Genomic DNA, 17,783 nt, shown 5'->3' on the forward strand with positions numbered 1-17,783 from the left:
TTTGTATCTTCTTGCTTTTATATTATTTATTGGCATGCAGCCTTTGTTTGTCTTCGCAGGTGCGGGTTCTGCGGGGAGCTAGTGGTCCATTTTTTGGGGGGATAGTGAGTTTCACTTCCCTGAGTTCCAGTAACATTATTCTTTTGCAGCTCACACGCTATATCTTGCCTCAAGAAAGAAGGCTCAGTCTTCCTTCCTCCTTTACTCTCCTTTAATGGCCCTCTTACTCAGTGCTCGAGTCCCATAACTAACAATTATTTGTGTTCTTTCAGATTCTCTTTTCTTCCTTACGTCAAGGCTTTGTATGAGCCGTACTGTCCTCTGAGGGTCGAACCTGGTCAATAATTGGGACCGTCTCTAGACCGAGCCTATAACGACTCAGAGAACCCTGTCTTTTCAGGGGCCTGGAGGTCATTAAGGCTAGGCTCGACTCCATAAGGGAGGCTCTCTTGTTTGGAGTCCAGCCCATCCTTATATCTCTTTTACATTGGAATCATTGCTATACGGTATATAAATTATGTTTTAGTCTTAAGAGAGTGGTATATTGAATGTTCTAGAACATAGCTGTGGGTGCTATAGTTTTTTGCATGTTATGGCCTGAAGGCTAAGCATATGATAATTATATTTGTATTATTGTATTGAAGTATTAATGCTATTAAACCTGTAAAGGCACTGGATCGTCCAGATTTATTATTATTTGGGATTTACGGTGGTCTGCACAAACCAACCAATCCAATTTTTAAAGCATTTAATAAACCGAAAAGCAGTACTACTGCTCTGATTCTTTAAAACTTCACACATCTGTGTGATTTTCTTGATTATTAAAACATTTTCTGAACATATAGCACACCCAGTGCACGAACTAAACCACTTACAGGAGTTTAAAACATCTCTGTCCTCCTTAAACGTCTCCCCTGAGTTTAAGAGTGTGCACAGAGCATACATATAAACTAAAAGAGTATGTGCAAATTCTGATAAGATGTTTTGAAAAAAAAATATTCAGAATATAAACAAGGCATACGTTCCAAGAAACTACCATTTTTTTGTAGCCTATTTTGCTTGACTGCAATCTGCAACCTTATATTTTTTCTATTTTCCTTCCTAGTGTCTATTTGCAGAACCCCTGGCGATAAAGGGTTGGTTTCTCCAAACCTTGCCCCTACCCCCACAGATTAGACAATATCATCCATACTCCCTCAGATCCATGCAAAAGATAAAAGTGATCATTGCATTATTGATCATTTGCAAACCATAAGTAAATAACTAATGGTAAACTAATCAATGATCCATATATTCATTTAAAATATCTGTATTTGATAACCTTTAGACAAATGCCTTTAGTCAATGTAGCTTTTTTCAGATCATAATAAGCATCTCTGAAACACCAGAAATGAAGGAAGGATTACCTTTTCTCCTGGGGTAACTGAGATTCTCCAAACACAGTGAGTGTAAGAGGGGTATCCATTAGGGAATCCAGGAGATGAGAAATTGCCACTTGACTCCTGTAATGTTTCTCCACATGCTGTAATACACACAATAATTAGTTTTATGTATTGTCACTTGCTGGATTGATAAAGTTGGCAAACTGCCATTCACAAATATTGAGCAATATTAAAAAAAGTGGAAAATGTGGCTGTCATATTGTCTATTTTGGGCACTGCATATTCTTACAATTGATGGTGTTAGGCAACAAACCATTTACTATTACACCACAGAAATTGATATCAACTCAGTTTGTTTGTCTTTAACTAGGTACAAGTCTCCAGGTAGCATTGCTGAGCAGATGCAATTTTAAATTACATTTAAATTATGGTAGATGTATTCCAAGATATTTAATTTTATCTATACTGTCATGGTCTCAGTGTGCCTTATTTCCTAATAAATCTTTTACTACTACTATTACTACAACTAATAATAATAATAATAATAATAATAATAATAATAATAATAATAATAATAATAATAATAATAATAATTCCATTAAGACAACTGACATCCAGAGTTTCTACTGCAAATGCATAATAAAACACCCTTAAACAGCATTAAAATATATACACTATTTTCTGACCACAGCGCTGTTTTAGAGAGTTGACTTGTGTAGCTTGTTTAGGAATGAACTGTGATGGCAGTATACTGGTAGTAGGAAATTGCTTATGATGGACAGCTCAGAAATATACAAATGTATTTAGGGAGCTTAAGTGGGTTTGAAAAATACAATTCCATTTCTCATAAGAGTGATTAGCCTAGCACTTGTAGTTTCACCTGTCAATCACTTTGCCAGCTCCTGGGGGATTGATTAATAATTTTCCTACCCGTGGTGCATCAGCTGCTGCCATTTTCCTATCAATTAATGACAGCTTCAATTAGACCGCCACTCAGCAGCCATCCACCCTTATGGCTTTCAATCAACAAGTTATTTCACCTGATGAATTGCTGGTCTATCTTAAACGAAGCCAACCTTTCCCCCATGAAAATGTAATCAGAACCGAAGTACCTTGCAATTACAGAGCATTGACAGTCAGCAGGCAATCCAGGCATCATAATAATCTCAATGAATTATAGATGATGAAAATATCTTTAGATAAAACTGGACAAGTGATGTGGCTCTGCTTTTAAAGGGAAGACAATAAATCTTTAAAATGGAGGTTGCCTTGTTAGACTGAATGAGAGATTAGATTTGACAAGGGCTCTGAAACAGTGGGGGGAATCTTCACGCTGAGCAATAAATAAGGCATTTCAACATGCGGCAGACCACCAGGTAAACAGGGAAAGCAGATGCTCTACTGTGCAACAGACAAACAGGACACTGAGTGCAGATTTACAATTAACAGGGGGTTGAAAAAAGACTGTCACTATCAGAAAATGTATTTTGAAGATAAGTATCATAAATGAATACACAAAGTGGAAACAGCGTCCCACATTCCTTCTTTGTTACAAAAATATTAAACTTAATTTATATGGATGGAATTTTTGAAAAAAAGGAAATGGTACAGGTCTATTATGCCATGGCACCACTTTTCACACACCGTTAAACCAAAAAAATGTTCTCTAAATAAGAAAGATACTATTATTCCCATCACCTGTATCAAGAATTTGACTATTGTCACAAGCATTGGCTTTATAAGGCAATTCAAACTTTACAAAAATAAGGTAAAAAAAAAAAGGTGTTCACTCATATGTAAAAGGTTTCTATGTCAATTGGAACAAGGCCGTCGTATATATATATTTTAGTGTTCATGCAGGGCCTTGACTAACAAGCGCTCGTTAGACTGATTGCACTGACTGAAACTGAAATCAAAGGTACATCTGACATTCTCATTACTCGAGTGAACTTGACTAACATTGGCTGAAGGGAAATGGCTGTCGCATTGCTACATGTGTTACTGAAATGCTATGGGGGAGGTCTGTCAAAGAAAATAATGGCATGCAGAAGATACATTCTTACAACTTCCTTGTTTAAGGGCAGCTTTAATAATTCAGTTATACTTCAAGAACCAAAAGCAATCACGACTGGAAGATTTTTTTTTGTTCTATGCTAATTAATACCGAACAAACTGTAAGCCATGGGTTGAGTATGATGGTGTTGTTCAAAGATGAATATGAACATTAAATGGCTTAACAGACTGATCCTAATTTGTGTACGTTTACATGGCAATACCTGGACATCTATACAGCTTCCTTGCCTGTGCAATGTCTCCTGTACTTAATCGTGTTCGCTGGCCAATGGCAGGTCTTATACCATTTTCATCGCGGGAGGGCAGAATAGTATCCAGAAACATGCCCCTAGAACAAAAACACACAGCATCTCATTTTGTGCTCATTTTCAGTTACATATTGATTTACATATTTTTGGTTAACATTTTTTGTTGCAATGCAAATTATACATCAGGCCTTCTGTCAACATCTCTAAATATATTGTTGAACACTTTTAAAATACTGGTTTGCAGTAACTGGTTACATATACATATGGCTATAATTTTGTCATGGGGTCACAGAAATGATTAAAATCGTGAATTGGATGTAAAAACACACTTGATTCGGCGCTTCCTTTATTTCTTTTAAAAAATACAGTATGTCATGCACTGAAAATACAAATTTGCAAGTATCACTAAATTGTTTGGTTGTGTGAATGCATTTTCCAGTAGCTGTTGGTCAATGAATGAGATTTGTAGCTGACCAAGCATGTAAATCCCAAGTCCCAAATCCCAAGGGACTTTTTCAGCCTGAAAAAAGAAACAAGGACCAGGGGTCACAAATGGAGTTTAGAAAAAGGGGCATTCAGAACAGAAAATAGGAGCCACTTTTTTACACAGAGAATTGTGAGGGTCTGGAATCAACTCCCCAGTAATGTTGTTGAAGCTGACACCCTGGGATCCTTCAAGAAGCTGCTTGATGAGATTTTGGGATCAATAAGCTACTAACAACCAAACGAGCAAGATGGGCCGAATGGCCTCCTCTCGTTTGTAAACTTTCTTATGTTCTTATGCTCTTAAATGGGTGACAACTAGACTACAAAACAATTGTGAGTCAGCTGTTTTCTGTAAAGACAGAAGAACATATGCATCGGAGAACAGACGTGTACCGACTTACAGAGGCTTTCTTTACAACATGCTGTTTCAGAATCGTTAAACTAAAGCCTGGTTCATACTTCTGCACAGATGAATGTGATATGTAAGGTGCAGACAGCTATACATTCTGTGCAGCTTTCACTATTTGGTGTACAAAGAACGTATCGTGTTGCAGCCCTTTTGACTGCGCAAAGTGGTTACAGCTGTTGTTCATACTTTAAATACAGACTGCATTTGTGGAATTAGATAAATTGGCATTTAAGTAGATGTGCTGAGTTTGTACCTCTTATTCAAAAGGTTTTTAAAAAATTTAAAGCAACGTCAATGGTACTTCCTTCTTCGTAACCAACAGAACAGCCGAAAGGGAGAATTTCATACATTCATTTGAGAGATGTGGGTATGTGACATTCAGTATGTTTACATGAGATCAGGTTTTCAGAAAACTAATGTATGCAGAAAACTGAATCAGAAAATTGGTTTTCCAGATAATCCAATTACACTTCCAATAATTTTTCGGAAAACGTATTTGCGCATACACAGTAACGACTAGGATGGGAACAGACAGGGCTCGGTTCAGTGTACAATAAGACTGAGGTATGAATTATCAGGTATTTTAGATTTAGCGAAGTTGCAAATTCCTATGCTGTATTCAACAGATTATTATCCTGTACATCTCTTGTTCTAATTCCCCAGCGTGTGCAAACTGTCCACTCCTTGCAACAGCTCATCTGTTTCTTCATATAGCTACTGCACCTTACATACTGTAAACTCTCAATGCATTTTACCTAGCTAGAATTAATTTGTGGCACCAATAGTATAAATAATTTCTGTGTGAACAACTATAGTTGTAATAATGGAGTTTTCTTTTGATCAGATACTATTACTTTATTAAAATGAATAATATAACTGTATCCTTAACTAAACAAATTGATTCATGTAAACTGATTGGTGACTGAAATCTGACATACATGTATAATTATTTTATTGATTTTCAGACAAATAAATACAACACCAAATGGAAAAGCATCCCTTGGGCTACATATTATTATATAATCTGAAATCGTTACGCGGTTCCCATTATGTGCCACTCGTCTGCATTTTATCTCCACCCTTCTACAAGTCGCCGTTCTATAACTTGCCAAGAAAAACTGGTAAAATAGTTCTCACACTTTCCTTTCTTCTCATTTTGATCTTGTTTTGTTGATCTTTTTACAATCAACAAATTAAGTTGTTGGGTTGTAATATTTACAAAAAGTACTACTGCCCCCAACATTTTGACCTATGGACATTGAAATAGGAATGTAACAAAATAAAACTAGTTCTCCCAACTCCCATTGTTCAGGTACAAAGTCTGGTTTCTGTGGTCCTGAATATCAAAGCTTTTCTGACCGCTGGGAGGGCTTTTGTGTCTGTTTGAACTTTCCGACAGTTTTTTGTGCAAAAATAAAAAAATGGCCAGGAAAGAAGAGAATAGTCGCAAAACTCCAATTGCGACATGATGAGGAATGTTATGCAAATAAAGTGGGTACCTAATTAACATACCGCCCGTGCAAAAATCAAAAGGGGGGTCACGTGGCTGGATTGACTATTTTTCGTCTAAGGTGTTTTCACGTGTTTCAAAGAATCCTAATGTAGTTGGGAGCCTATTTCAAACAGACTCTATGCTAAAATAAAAAGGGTCTGTTGTAGGTGGAGTTACTCTTTGACTATACTAATGGTGATGGTGCCCACTGTGCTGCTAGGCATTGCTGTGATTTTTGAGGATGAAAGGGATAATGTAGCTACACCCCCAGTATAGAATCACAGCCGAAAGTATACCCTACCAGTGTATCGTCAGAGGGCCACCTGTTTGGATCTTAAAGAAGACCAAGTGCTACAGAGACATCAGATAGATAAAGCTACAATATTGTACTTATGTGATGAATTCAGGATTTAGTCAAGCACCCTGAGGGGTCCTGCATTGCCAGTATCGCTCACAGCCGTGCCATTCTTTACCACTGGTTGTTTGTATGATATCCTATTATACACTCACGTGTCATTCATTTTCATAGTGCAATTGGGCATGCAGGATATTTTATGTCAAAATGAAAAATAAATAAATAAATGAATGAATAAAATGGCATAAAATATCTGCCATAACCGGATACATTAAAATATATTTAATACAAAGCACCCATTTACAAAATTAGGCTACATTAAAATGATCTCTAACTTTACTTTTTTTTTTTCTTTTTGCCCTGAAGTATTTGCTTTATTATTATGTTCTATTAAATGTATCTTCTATTGTTTCTCCATATCTCCTAAAACAAACATCTGTTTTGTTTTTCTCCGACTTTGTTGCCTTTCAATCCCACCTGTCCATTGATTGAAATCCCAAAATGACGTAAAAACTGTCATTTGTGTCATTAACATAGGTTTCTCATTTAAATACTGAATAGTTATTCCGCCACCTTTATATAAATGACACCCATTCCACGTGTTGGGGGGGAAAAAAAGCAGAAAAGAGTTTTATTTTATGATGGAAATAAAGTTGCACATGAGCAGTACACTATCAGAATAAGTTTTCTGGAAAGTGTGTTTACATGACATAAAGTTTCTTTTCACAAAACTATTGCAACATTCTAGGTGGTGTTTTAAAAAAACCTCACTCTTGATATTGTAATTACTTTCCGGAAAATTATATATTCCAGAAAATATGGGAATTCATATGTTCATATAAACACACTGAGTGAGAGATATTTCAATTATTTTAGAATGGTACGTGAAAGGTTTGATGATTGGTTAAGGCTGTACGCCTTTCCAGAAAAAGACGCATGTCGCAAGATTGTAGATGACTTAATTCTGACTTGTCGCACCCTTGACTTCGACGAAAAATTTTAACTTGTCAGTAGTCAAAAGCCGTAATGGTTTTGTTATTGGTTATTATTGGTTTTGGTGTACTATTTAAATACGCTTGTGTAAATGTAGTTAAAATTACATTATTTGGTGACCTTTCCTAAATTCTTGGTTTTTCATCACACCTCGTCCATGAAATGAACAAAAAATGACCATGCCAAAATCGTACACTTACATATACATAATAATTGTATTTATTCAATGGTGCAGGATCCTACTGTATGCCTTTCTGACTCTGTCGTTGTTTTTGGTTTTATAAATAAAATATCAATTAGAGGGTAAACATGACCGATCTTCTACAATATTTAATGTGTCTTACAACACATTTGAATGGAATTTGTGAAAACAAGCCATTAAGAGCATTTCAGAGTGGCGGCAACAGGCTGAAAACACTCACAATGGACAATGGATCAGTCCGACTTTGATCGATAAGATTTTCTAGAGTCTAGTGTAAAGTTCCTAGTGCAACCTTCATAGGAAACACATCTTGATAATTTCAACTATATTTAACCCAGGGCTTATTTTCAGGCTAGAGCAGGAGATGTTGCCTGTCATTTCTAGCACTTTTTTTTTTTTTTGACAAAAAAAAGATGATTTTAAAGCTTAAAGATATGTAACCTTAGACTCTAACCTTGAGAAAGTGTTCCTGGCATAGTGCATAATGCTGTCAAAGTCATATTGTTCCCCAAGAGAATTCACTTCTCCAGGTTCCATCTTCAGGAAGTTGTATTCCTGACCTGCAAACAATTCATAACCAAAGATGCTGTTTAATCATCTAAGCTTCAACACGACCTTATTTGTGAATCAGTTAAAGTTATTTGATGTGTTATTTATTTATTTTTTGTATTACTCCCTAATATTCTAAATTACAAACAGTTTAACCTAAACTTTTTATTATAGTGCATTATATTTCTGAGGGATCAAATGTATTATTTGTGTAGCTGTTCAATTACCATAAATTACTTCATCCACACACTATATAAGACACACTATGCTGTCACTGTCAACATGTTTACATTTTCAAAAATGTGATACGCTCCATTATGTGTTTTTTTTTTTTTACCTTTGGTATGTAAGGTGTACAATGCCATGGATAACATATGACATGTCTGCACACATTTGATAAATGGGATAATCACTCCAGACAAAGAGCTAGACAGGAGTGGAGCCTATTTCAGCTGGATGCCCTTTTGTGGAATCTTACCTGGTTGGATGTTTTCTCTAATAATGGTTACATGATCATCACGGTCTGGCCGTGTGTGTTCATGCCAAAACCCGATCACATGTCCCAGTTCGTGCACAACAATTCCAAACTTATCACAGTTCTTGCCGATAGATATGGCCTGAGGACCATTTCCTCGTCTCCCCACATAGGAGCAGCACCTGCCATGGAAATAAAGGAAGGATCAGTGACACCAGCCAGCTTCCTTTCCCTCACCTTCAGCAAAATCTGATCTACTAAATTGATTTAGCTTCATAAAAAAGTGAACATAAGAGCATAATATATCTCTTTACATATAAAACATAATAACAAAGGTTACCACAGGCAGTTTTTTGTGGAATGTCTAAACTTAACCTGAAGAAGAGTGCTTCAGGGTTGGCAAAGTTCCCAAAGCAAAGGTAAACACATTTTGTATATTGCTGGAGCGAAGACAAGAAGTACTAAAAAGCCCCTAAGCCAACAAGCCACTGGAGAGGAGGAGGAATATGAACATCAGCCACAAATAAGCTACAAACCCCAATTCTTTTTTTGGCCAAGATTAGCCCAAACTATTTCCAAGTCATGATTCAAATTCTGATAACTGAAAAGATTTAAAACCAAATTACTGCATATGTATATCACACATTTGATTTGCACATCTGTTTTCATCGGACAGCTCTCTTATAAAATGCGCTCTCCTGTAAAATGAGATTATACATATAGCATGCCTCTCTGGACTGGTGACAGTAAACCAGTTATCCACCTTTACAGCCATTTTGAAAATCAACTCACCCAAGCCTGCAGTCAGAGAAATACATAATCCTTATTACCTCAGACACCAGTTAAGGACTGCATCTAGTTATACAAGTGATTAATTCTGTTTAGTCTTTGGTATCCACCAATGATAGCACAGAAAGAGCGACACATGGCAAAGAGAAAGACAAATATTGTGACCTCTGTACAGAATGTTACATATTAAATGTATGATTATTTATAGTCTCATTTTCTACCAAATCTTTGGACAAGTGATAACTAGTTGCAAAAGGTGCAATCATTTGAACCAGAACCAGTCCTGGCTCCAGCTCTGCTCGGATGGGAGGACCAGTAGAGCTGTTGTGTGGGCCACCATAACAGTGATATAGATTTACTCAAGCTATGAGCCAATATACCAGTTAAACAATGCAAAAACGCTTTACCTAATTTAAGACTCAAGATAGATGTGTCTTTAGATGTGTTCAGTGCCTCTCTGCCATCCATGTGTACATCACTTGAGAAGATGTCTTTATCTCTATCACTTTTTGCTATGTGCTGTCTTTGTTATTCCTTTAAACTTAAAAACATTCCTTTCCATAAATTTGATTTAAACTACTATACAGCAGATCTATATAATTGTTCTTAGTTTTATTTTTTATTCCTTTCAACTTTCAAAAGTAATGAAAAAACAGCACAAAAAAATAAAATAATTAAAGCGTCAGTTTTCTATTTGACTTGGAGAACTCCTTCACAGAGTCCTTCATGTTTAGGCACACAGTGATAGTAAGTACTTGTGACAGAGTGGAGAAGGAATTTTCACATGAAGCTGTAGATACACCATGCCAAAGTTTGCAAACAGTGACACAGTCTGCATCTTTGTTGAGTCTTTTAAGTAACATAGGTTTAGCTATGACAATTTCACTGGCCATGTCATTTTTGTCAACATCTGCTGTCATCTGAAGAGGCTCTAACATGGTAGCATCAAGACATGTACTGGATTGGATAAGGACAAAGCCTTCATTAAATCCAGATTCTTTTCCATCTCTGATACTGCTCTGTGTAGAATATTTAACATGGGAGTGTCCCACCCCCTTGTTTATATTATTATTTGTATTGTTATTATGAATATGATTTATATGTATTATGTCACAGCGAAAAAGCCTGTATTACCGTTTGCAGCGCGGATGAAAAGCTGCCGCCATTACTTGTTATTGTTTTGTATTATTTAATGTTGTTATTACCTTGTGAGAATGTGTGACTGTCAGCTACTGATTGTTTGACTAGCTGACAGAAATGCAGACTTAAAAAACCTGTGCAGAATGTGACAGAGGAATAATATAATAATTGAGAGCTAGTTAGTCCCTCGGTCACAAGTATAAAAAGCTTGCAGTTTTTCCTGTTCAAGGAGAGTGTTCAGAGTGGACAATGAGTGTGGAGTTAGGAGGTAATTCAATAACTAAAGATAACAATTGCTATGTATTCTGGTTTTGCAACCAACATAGTACTTTTTACTGTTTGTTGTTTGTTTGTTTGGCCAACGTGCCCTTTTGTTTTGTTTTGTTTAAATCTTTATTTTGTAATTATTTAATAAAAGCTGAGCGTTGTAGTGTCTCAGTTTCAACCACAGTACTGTCTGTCTGTGTGTTCCTTCCTGGTCTGACATTACCCCTACAGCTGTCTTTTTCACAGGGTCTGTTTAATATCAGACTAGCAGCAATGTCCTAGTGATGAAAGCACTATAGAATCAGCTAGCTGCTTACTCATGATTCTCTGTCTCTTTGCAGTACGCACATCTACAGCTATACTACAGTGCTCAGTCCAGAAATCTTTATCTTTACAATGCTTTTTTTAATGCATTTACTAATGCATTTGTCACCTCCCTAGCAGAGCACGGAACAACATATAGTGATGAAGAACAGCATGTGCTGGCTTTAAAATACCAAGAAGCATGTGAGCATGATGGCTTTGCAGGGGTGACGTCAGACCAGAAACACACGCCACAACAACGACTGGTGGGTGAAAACTGAGCCGTGGCGCTCACTATATTTATTAATAAACAAACAAAAGATTTAAACAAACAAAAACACAAAACAAAAGGTGCATTGGCCAAACAAATAAACAAATAATAAACAGCAATAAAACAAGTATTGTGCTGGTGTACAAAACCAGTACGCTAGCAATTGTTATATTCCTTTTACTACCTCTTTCACCGACTTACTTCTCTCCCCTGACACTCTCCCCCTAATGAGCCTGGAGTGTGCTTTTTATAGTCTGTGGCTGGAGCCTTAATTACCTAATTTGATATAATAATTACCATTAAGGCTCCAGCCACATTTCCACAAGGGTATTAGGGAAGGGGTTTCAACCCAATCCACACGACTACACAATATAAAAACCGGATTTTCGCCGGTCTCAAACAGTAAATAAGACGGACGGTGCTCGACCGCCTGCACATAAACACAATATAATAATAATAACAACAACAACAAAATAATCAAAGGGGCGGGAGACTCCGCCACAAAGCAATATCATCTTCTGAGACTTTGGACAGTATATCAAGAATAAAATCCTGATTATCACAACACATTTGGTCACTTCAAAATGGCTTGTCCAGCAAATTTCCATCTCTTTAGTGAAAGGCCATTGTACCTTTGAGTAATGTAGAGGTGTTGTAAGAATGCATACAGAGAATTAAAAAGGTTAATGTTCTGCACCCAACTCATGTAATTCAAGCAAGCCAATCAGATGTTCCTCAGGTATAGAATCACTAAAAAATCTTATCATGAAGGACAGATTTTCAACATTGCACTCGTGTCCCATCACTTTTGATACAGTACCCACTAGATTCAGAATGCATATATTTGTCTTTAATTTGATTAAGTACCATTTTACTTAATGTCTCTATCACCTCATTTTGTATATCATTTGATGCATACTTTGCATTCTGTGGTATAGTCTTTGCTATCTCTGCTAATGTAGGGTCTTTATGCAGAGTGTATTCAAATAGCTTTATGAAAAGCCCACTTGTAAAACAGTCCACATCCATTTTATCACTATCCCCATGAAGGGGCAGTTCATTAACAAGAAGAAAATGCACACTCTCCAATGCTTTTAACATAGTACCTGTTTTCCTTAACTTGTCTGGGGCCTAACAGAGAGCCAATGTTTTCTCTCATTGCCTGACTCTGTTAAACTCACTCCAAGTGGCAACAGCTTGTAAATGAGCATGACTCGTCGCATGTTTGTGAAAACCGCTTTTGCACTCAAGCACAGATTTTGTTAAACCCATATACTGTAAACACTGTATCCCTGTTATTTATTACCCCCAAAAATGCGACAAGGAAAACAAAAGCAAGAATCTCTTGTTACAGAATACAGGGACGTGTTCTATGCCAGCTAGCATTAAAGCGTCTCTCTCCATGTCCAAACATCCACTGACGTGGATAGGATTTTAAAACAGGCTGACTTGGATTATCTTTGTCATCAGCAGTTGCACTTGAACTAGAAGCAACAGCAGATTTTACTTTATTTTCCTCTGTATCCTTTTGTGACAGACTTTCATTATCGGTGCTAGGGTGAGACAGAGGTTATTTTTGAGAAACTAATCCATTGTGATGCAGAACTACGGTAAGCTGGTGTCAGTAAATAAAACTTAAAATCATTGTTATAACTAAATAAAATGAATGGATGGGAAAAATATGTATTTCCTTAGCAGTAATTAGTTTGATCATTTTAACTCTTGTATAGAAGAGCACTAATCTCAATTCACTAATCTTTTTCTTCACTCTCCAACTTTCCTGAACTACAGTATTTCTCTCTCTCACTGTCGCTAAAGGCTTCTTAAACCAGATGTGAGCTTTAGAAGTTGTCAAATTGAAATAGAGTAGGCGGGTATTTTTGGAATAATTTGACATGATTTGGAAGTTATCTACATTCAGGTGTGTCAGTATTTGTAAATAAATTGAAATTAGAAAATGAAATAGGCAAGATAATATACATTTTTGGCCCACCCAAGTTCACTCTCCTTAGTGGTTTAAATTATTATTATTATTATTATTATTATTATTATTATTATTATTATTATTATTATTATTATTATTAAAACTAGTGAACTTTGGTTGGCCAAAGGGATATTTGGTGGTGCAGGGCATACCCCAGCACCCCCCTAGTGCTGGCACTGCTCTGAATTCAAGTTGGCAAGAATTAAAGCATTATCTGGTTTGGCTGGATTCAGGATTAGGATTCATTAAACTTCAAAAAAAAAAAAAAAAACAGTAAAATGTTTCTATACTTTGATACTTGCTGTTAAGGCATTGTAATAATGCAATTGAAATCAATAAAATGCAAGTTCTTAGCTTCTCAATAACATAAACAGGATCTCCATCCCTTACTGATGAAATAGAAGAAAAATCAAGAACAAAGTGACTGTTACAATTTGCTTCACTGCAACAATTTAAAGCATGCAATGCTCCATCTAAAGTCTTGGTGGTCTGACTAATTCTGTAACTGTGTGCCTAATACAGGTAACTGGTAGCCCTAACATTTCTGTGCATTAAAGATAGCTTGTCAAATACAGAAGAATGGGTATTTAGTAAAATACCAGAGATAACCTGCACCCAAAGTAAAGTTTGGATTAGGGAAAGCTGCTCTTTGGACAGCAACATGAATGTGCAAAAGCCTTTTAGGAAAAAGTATCTTGCAACTACAAAGGTCAAAGAACAGAAAATACAAAGCATAAATGATGGAGCATGACCCAAACTGTTTTGGTGATTTCAATTACAGGCAACACTGTATGCTGAAAAGCAGGGTTTTAGGCTACAGAATAACTGCCCCAGCTAACCCGATTACCCAACCTGCTTAATGACTTTACCATAAAGATTAACAGGTCCTGACTGGAACTGAAGCTCTCACTTACCCACAAGGCCTATATGTGAAGACAATGTAACTTTCCTCATCTGTCCGCTCGATGAAAGTAACACATGTGTGTTTTTCCCAGTGTCTCATGGCCTGTTTGAACATAGCTCGCTGACTGCCTGGAGGAATCAGAGTGCTCATTTAAACAATAGGAAATGTGAGTTACATTCTATAACTTGACATTTAATCTCAGATCTAATCACACATACATTTTCATGCAAGATGGGATTCAACACGATAGTAACCTTTGGCATAATGATTAAGTAATGTCTAGGCTTGGTTTAGATTTTCTTCTATGGGTCACATCAACATTTATTACATTTTCTTTCAACCACAGAAGTACTCAGTAAATTTGTTTCCTCTCAGGTTAAAAGTCAGTTGTCAGTTTTAAGTCTGGACATCATTTATATCAGCTGAAGCTTTTCACAGGCTGGTACATTGGGGTATCTTTCTCAGTGTTTTATTACTGTAGCATTTTTTATTGTTGTCCCTTCTTTTCTGAGCTATAAGTGCCTGATTTATTTTAAGGAAACACGATAATCTAAAAAACATCAGGATAAAAACAATTTTACTTGAATTTGATCATGTTCAATACTAAATTAGTGGATTCTTTTTTTCAACTGAAAATAGACAGTAAAGTGAATATTATTGTTTCCACCTGTTTGCCTATGTTGGTGCTATTTTTTTGCCTACATGTTTTTAACAGTTGCTTAGGGTACTCTCCCTATGTATAAAGCATCTATGAAGGGTTTGTTTATCAACATGTGGAACATTTGTAATATTACTTGCATTACATGTAGTGATTTGATTTTACTTTCTATGGAATTAGTTGGATTTTGTAACTTGTGTAAATAAACTTGTAATTGTGTTTTAGTGCATTTTAACTTAATGTTGCTGCAGATTCTGAGTGGCTTATAATATTATGTGACAGTGAAATATATTGTGCCAAATGAAACTACTAAAAACAAGATAATATATTCCAATGTCTATTGTTTTATCAACTAGATAACAATAGGAGAGTGTTCTCATATTTAGTTCTTGAGAAGACCAATTTGTTTTATCATCATTACTTTTGCCCTCACCATTTTATCATCTTCAAACCCAGGCATTCAAATTTAGCATCCAAATATCCATACTGTGTAAGTGGTGTTTTTGTATTACACTTTACCACATACCTGTGAATTAGTAATACCTATCATTCTGTCTGAGCTGAGCAGGAACAGGACCCATGTACCTGCAGTTAGGTAAGGGTTTGTATTGGGAACAGCGAGGTAGTTGAGTTATGAAGCAAGACTAAAGAAATGAAGTTTAGCCAAAAACAAATGGGGATGGTCGTATGGATGGTCGTGTCAGTAAAAAAATAGTACTCAATCCAAAACCACTACACAATTCAACACAATTAGCACACTGCACCTATTTAAAGTTTCAAAAAGTAAGGCCAGGGATTGGATGAGTAAACAAATGCTCTCTAACACCCTAAGATGTTGGCAAACCTTGCGTTGCCACTGCCAAGGTCTCTTATTATCGAATGTTAACTATCTCTGCTCTGTGTACAGTAAAAGATTAATTGCAGTCCAGTACAACAACTTTAATGAGCTCTAAGAGTCATAAGAAATCATTACAAATCTACACTGTATATCCTATCATCCCCAGCTGATTTACAAGGCATTATAAAGTATGGCATCTTCTGTAAACACATGTGTCCTGTTATTCAATAAAAGCAAAGTATCTCACCAGTGAAATTGCCTCCAATAACAAATGGAATGACGCCTCCAGGCCATATTCTCTCAGCACGTGAAGTTGCAGCTCTGGAGATTCTGCTTTTCTTGCTTTTCCCAGAGGATTTTGTGCTCCCAGTTTCATTTGTTGTGTTTTTTCTCCCACTGTCTGCAAATGCAATTAGAGTGACAATTTTTCTTGCTGCTGACATATCTACAATGTCAGTACTGAATCCCAAAGTCTCTCATCAAAAATGAAGACTTTGTGGTTAAAAAGATTTTTAAAACCATGTAATTAATATGCTTTACCAAGGATTTGATGAGTAGCTGGCACTTTTAATATGGTTTAGTTACTCTTATTTACTGTTGAGGAACAGCTACACTGTGTATTAACAGAAACTATACTTTATAAATGCATAACAACTTTATAAATGCATCAGTATTTGATCATCACAATATTCTGTCAAATTAGTCAAACAAACACAAATGGTATTCTATATTTTTTGTCAACACTTATTAAATAATCCTAAATTCAACACACAGTTAAAATCATTTTTCTTTAGCTTGTCAAAGTTTCACATCAATGACCACTCCACAAGTTTACAGTACATCATAAGAAGAGTTCTCGCATGGTTATGTTTGACTTGTACACTATGTCAGAGAGTCTGCTAATTGAAACAGTTCAAGTAAATACCATGGCCAAATCTTCTTATCCTGTCTATAAGCTGATAAAGTGACACTTTCTTGGATATAGCATGCTCCTCTAAGCCACCTAGAAAAAGAAAGCGAGAGAGAGATTACAGTTATTTTTCTGAATATATCAGAAAGTTGTACTTGATTCATATTAACCTAGCTAACAGGTGGAGAAAGCAGATTATTGGTGATTTTAATATACAGTTGGTTATTATGAAATCTCTCACAGCATATTAAAATGGTGTTTAAAAAATGTTGAATATTTAAACACCTGGGATCCCACCTAATGATATAGTTTATATCATTTCAATTGTTGTCAGACTATATTAGTTTTAGTAAAAACTGACTTTATATTTGTTCTACTTTGGCAACTATAAAGATAAGTATCAGTCCACTAATAGCATTCTGTCATAAAAATAAATTTTATATTTTCATTATATGGACTGCTTTTATAGTATTGCAGATGAAATTGCTTGTTAAATATATTTAGGGAGGATTGTTGGGTATTTCAGATTGGAGACCATTCCAGGCTAGTTGACTCAGAAAGTAACTGAAGTGTGAGTTATTGCGTCTCCTCTGTATTGATGTCTTGCACAGTTCATTGGGCTTGTGCCAGACTTTTTCATCTTTTCCATACAAGGATTCTAAAGTTTCAGCCAATAGCAAGGCTGAGAACAAACAAATCTAAAAAAAAACAGAATCAAGGAAAAAGTTATACCCCTGTGTATCTGAGTACATATAAATATAAGATGACTAATACCAAAAGTTAAAATGAATGCGTGAAAATATATCAAATTTTAGCCCTTATTTAGGCAGTATTGAGAAGAAATTCAATGGGTGAATGGTTAGAGTTATGGTTCAGGATCTCTATACTCCCACTCCATATTTGTTTAAACAAATTGAGTTCCCAATTATTTTACGCCTTATTTTCTCCCCAATTCTGTCCCCTCACCACAGCAATTTCCCACACAACTCAGGAAAATTGAAGGTTCAGGGAGCATCTTCCCATTCCACAACCAATTTCCTTTTTTTAAATTTTTT

General features: G+C 35.9%; 1 protein-coding gene across 2 annotated transcripts in view; it reads right to left on the reverse strand.

Annotated features, from left to right (window-relative positions):
• The window catches only part of LOC121322823 (dorsal-ventral patterning tolloid-like protein 1), a 98,553-nt gene that overhangs the window by 45,714 nt on the left and 35,056 nt on the right, over window positions 1-17,783 (reverse strand). For both annotated transcript variants that reach the window (XM_041263179.1, XM_041263172.1), the window contains exons 3-9: window positions 16,744-16,821; window positions 16,066-16,218; window positions 14,333-14,450; window positions 8,668-8,846; window positions 8,095-8,200; window positions 3,659-3,783; window positions 1,407-1,522 (exon numbers count right to left, since the gene is read on the reverse strand). In XM_041263179.1, the coding sequence (XP_041119113.1) occupies window positions 1,407-1,522; window positions 3,659-3,783; window positions 8,095-8,200; window positions 8,668-8,846; window positions 14,333-14,450; window positions 16,066-16,218; window positions 16,744-16,821 (875 nt within the window). The remainder of the gene's footprint in view (window positions 1-1,406; window positions 1,523-3,658; window positions 3,784-8,094; window positions 8,201-8,667; window positions 8,847-14,332; window positions 14,451-16,065; window positions 16,219-16,743; window positions 16,822-17,783) is intronic.

The sequence above is a fragment of the Polyodon spathula genome, chromosome 1 (assembly GCF_017654505.1).
Source record: "Polyodon spathula isolate WHYD16114869_AA chromosome 1, ASM1765450v1, whole genome shotgun sequence".
Classification (NCBI taxonomy): Eukaryota; Metazoa; Chordata; class Actinopteri; order Acipenseriformes; family Polyodontidae; genus Polyodon; species Polyodon spathula.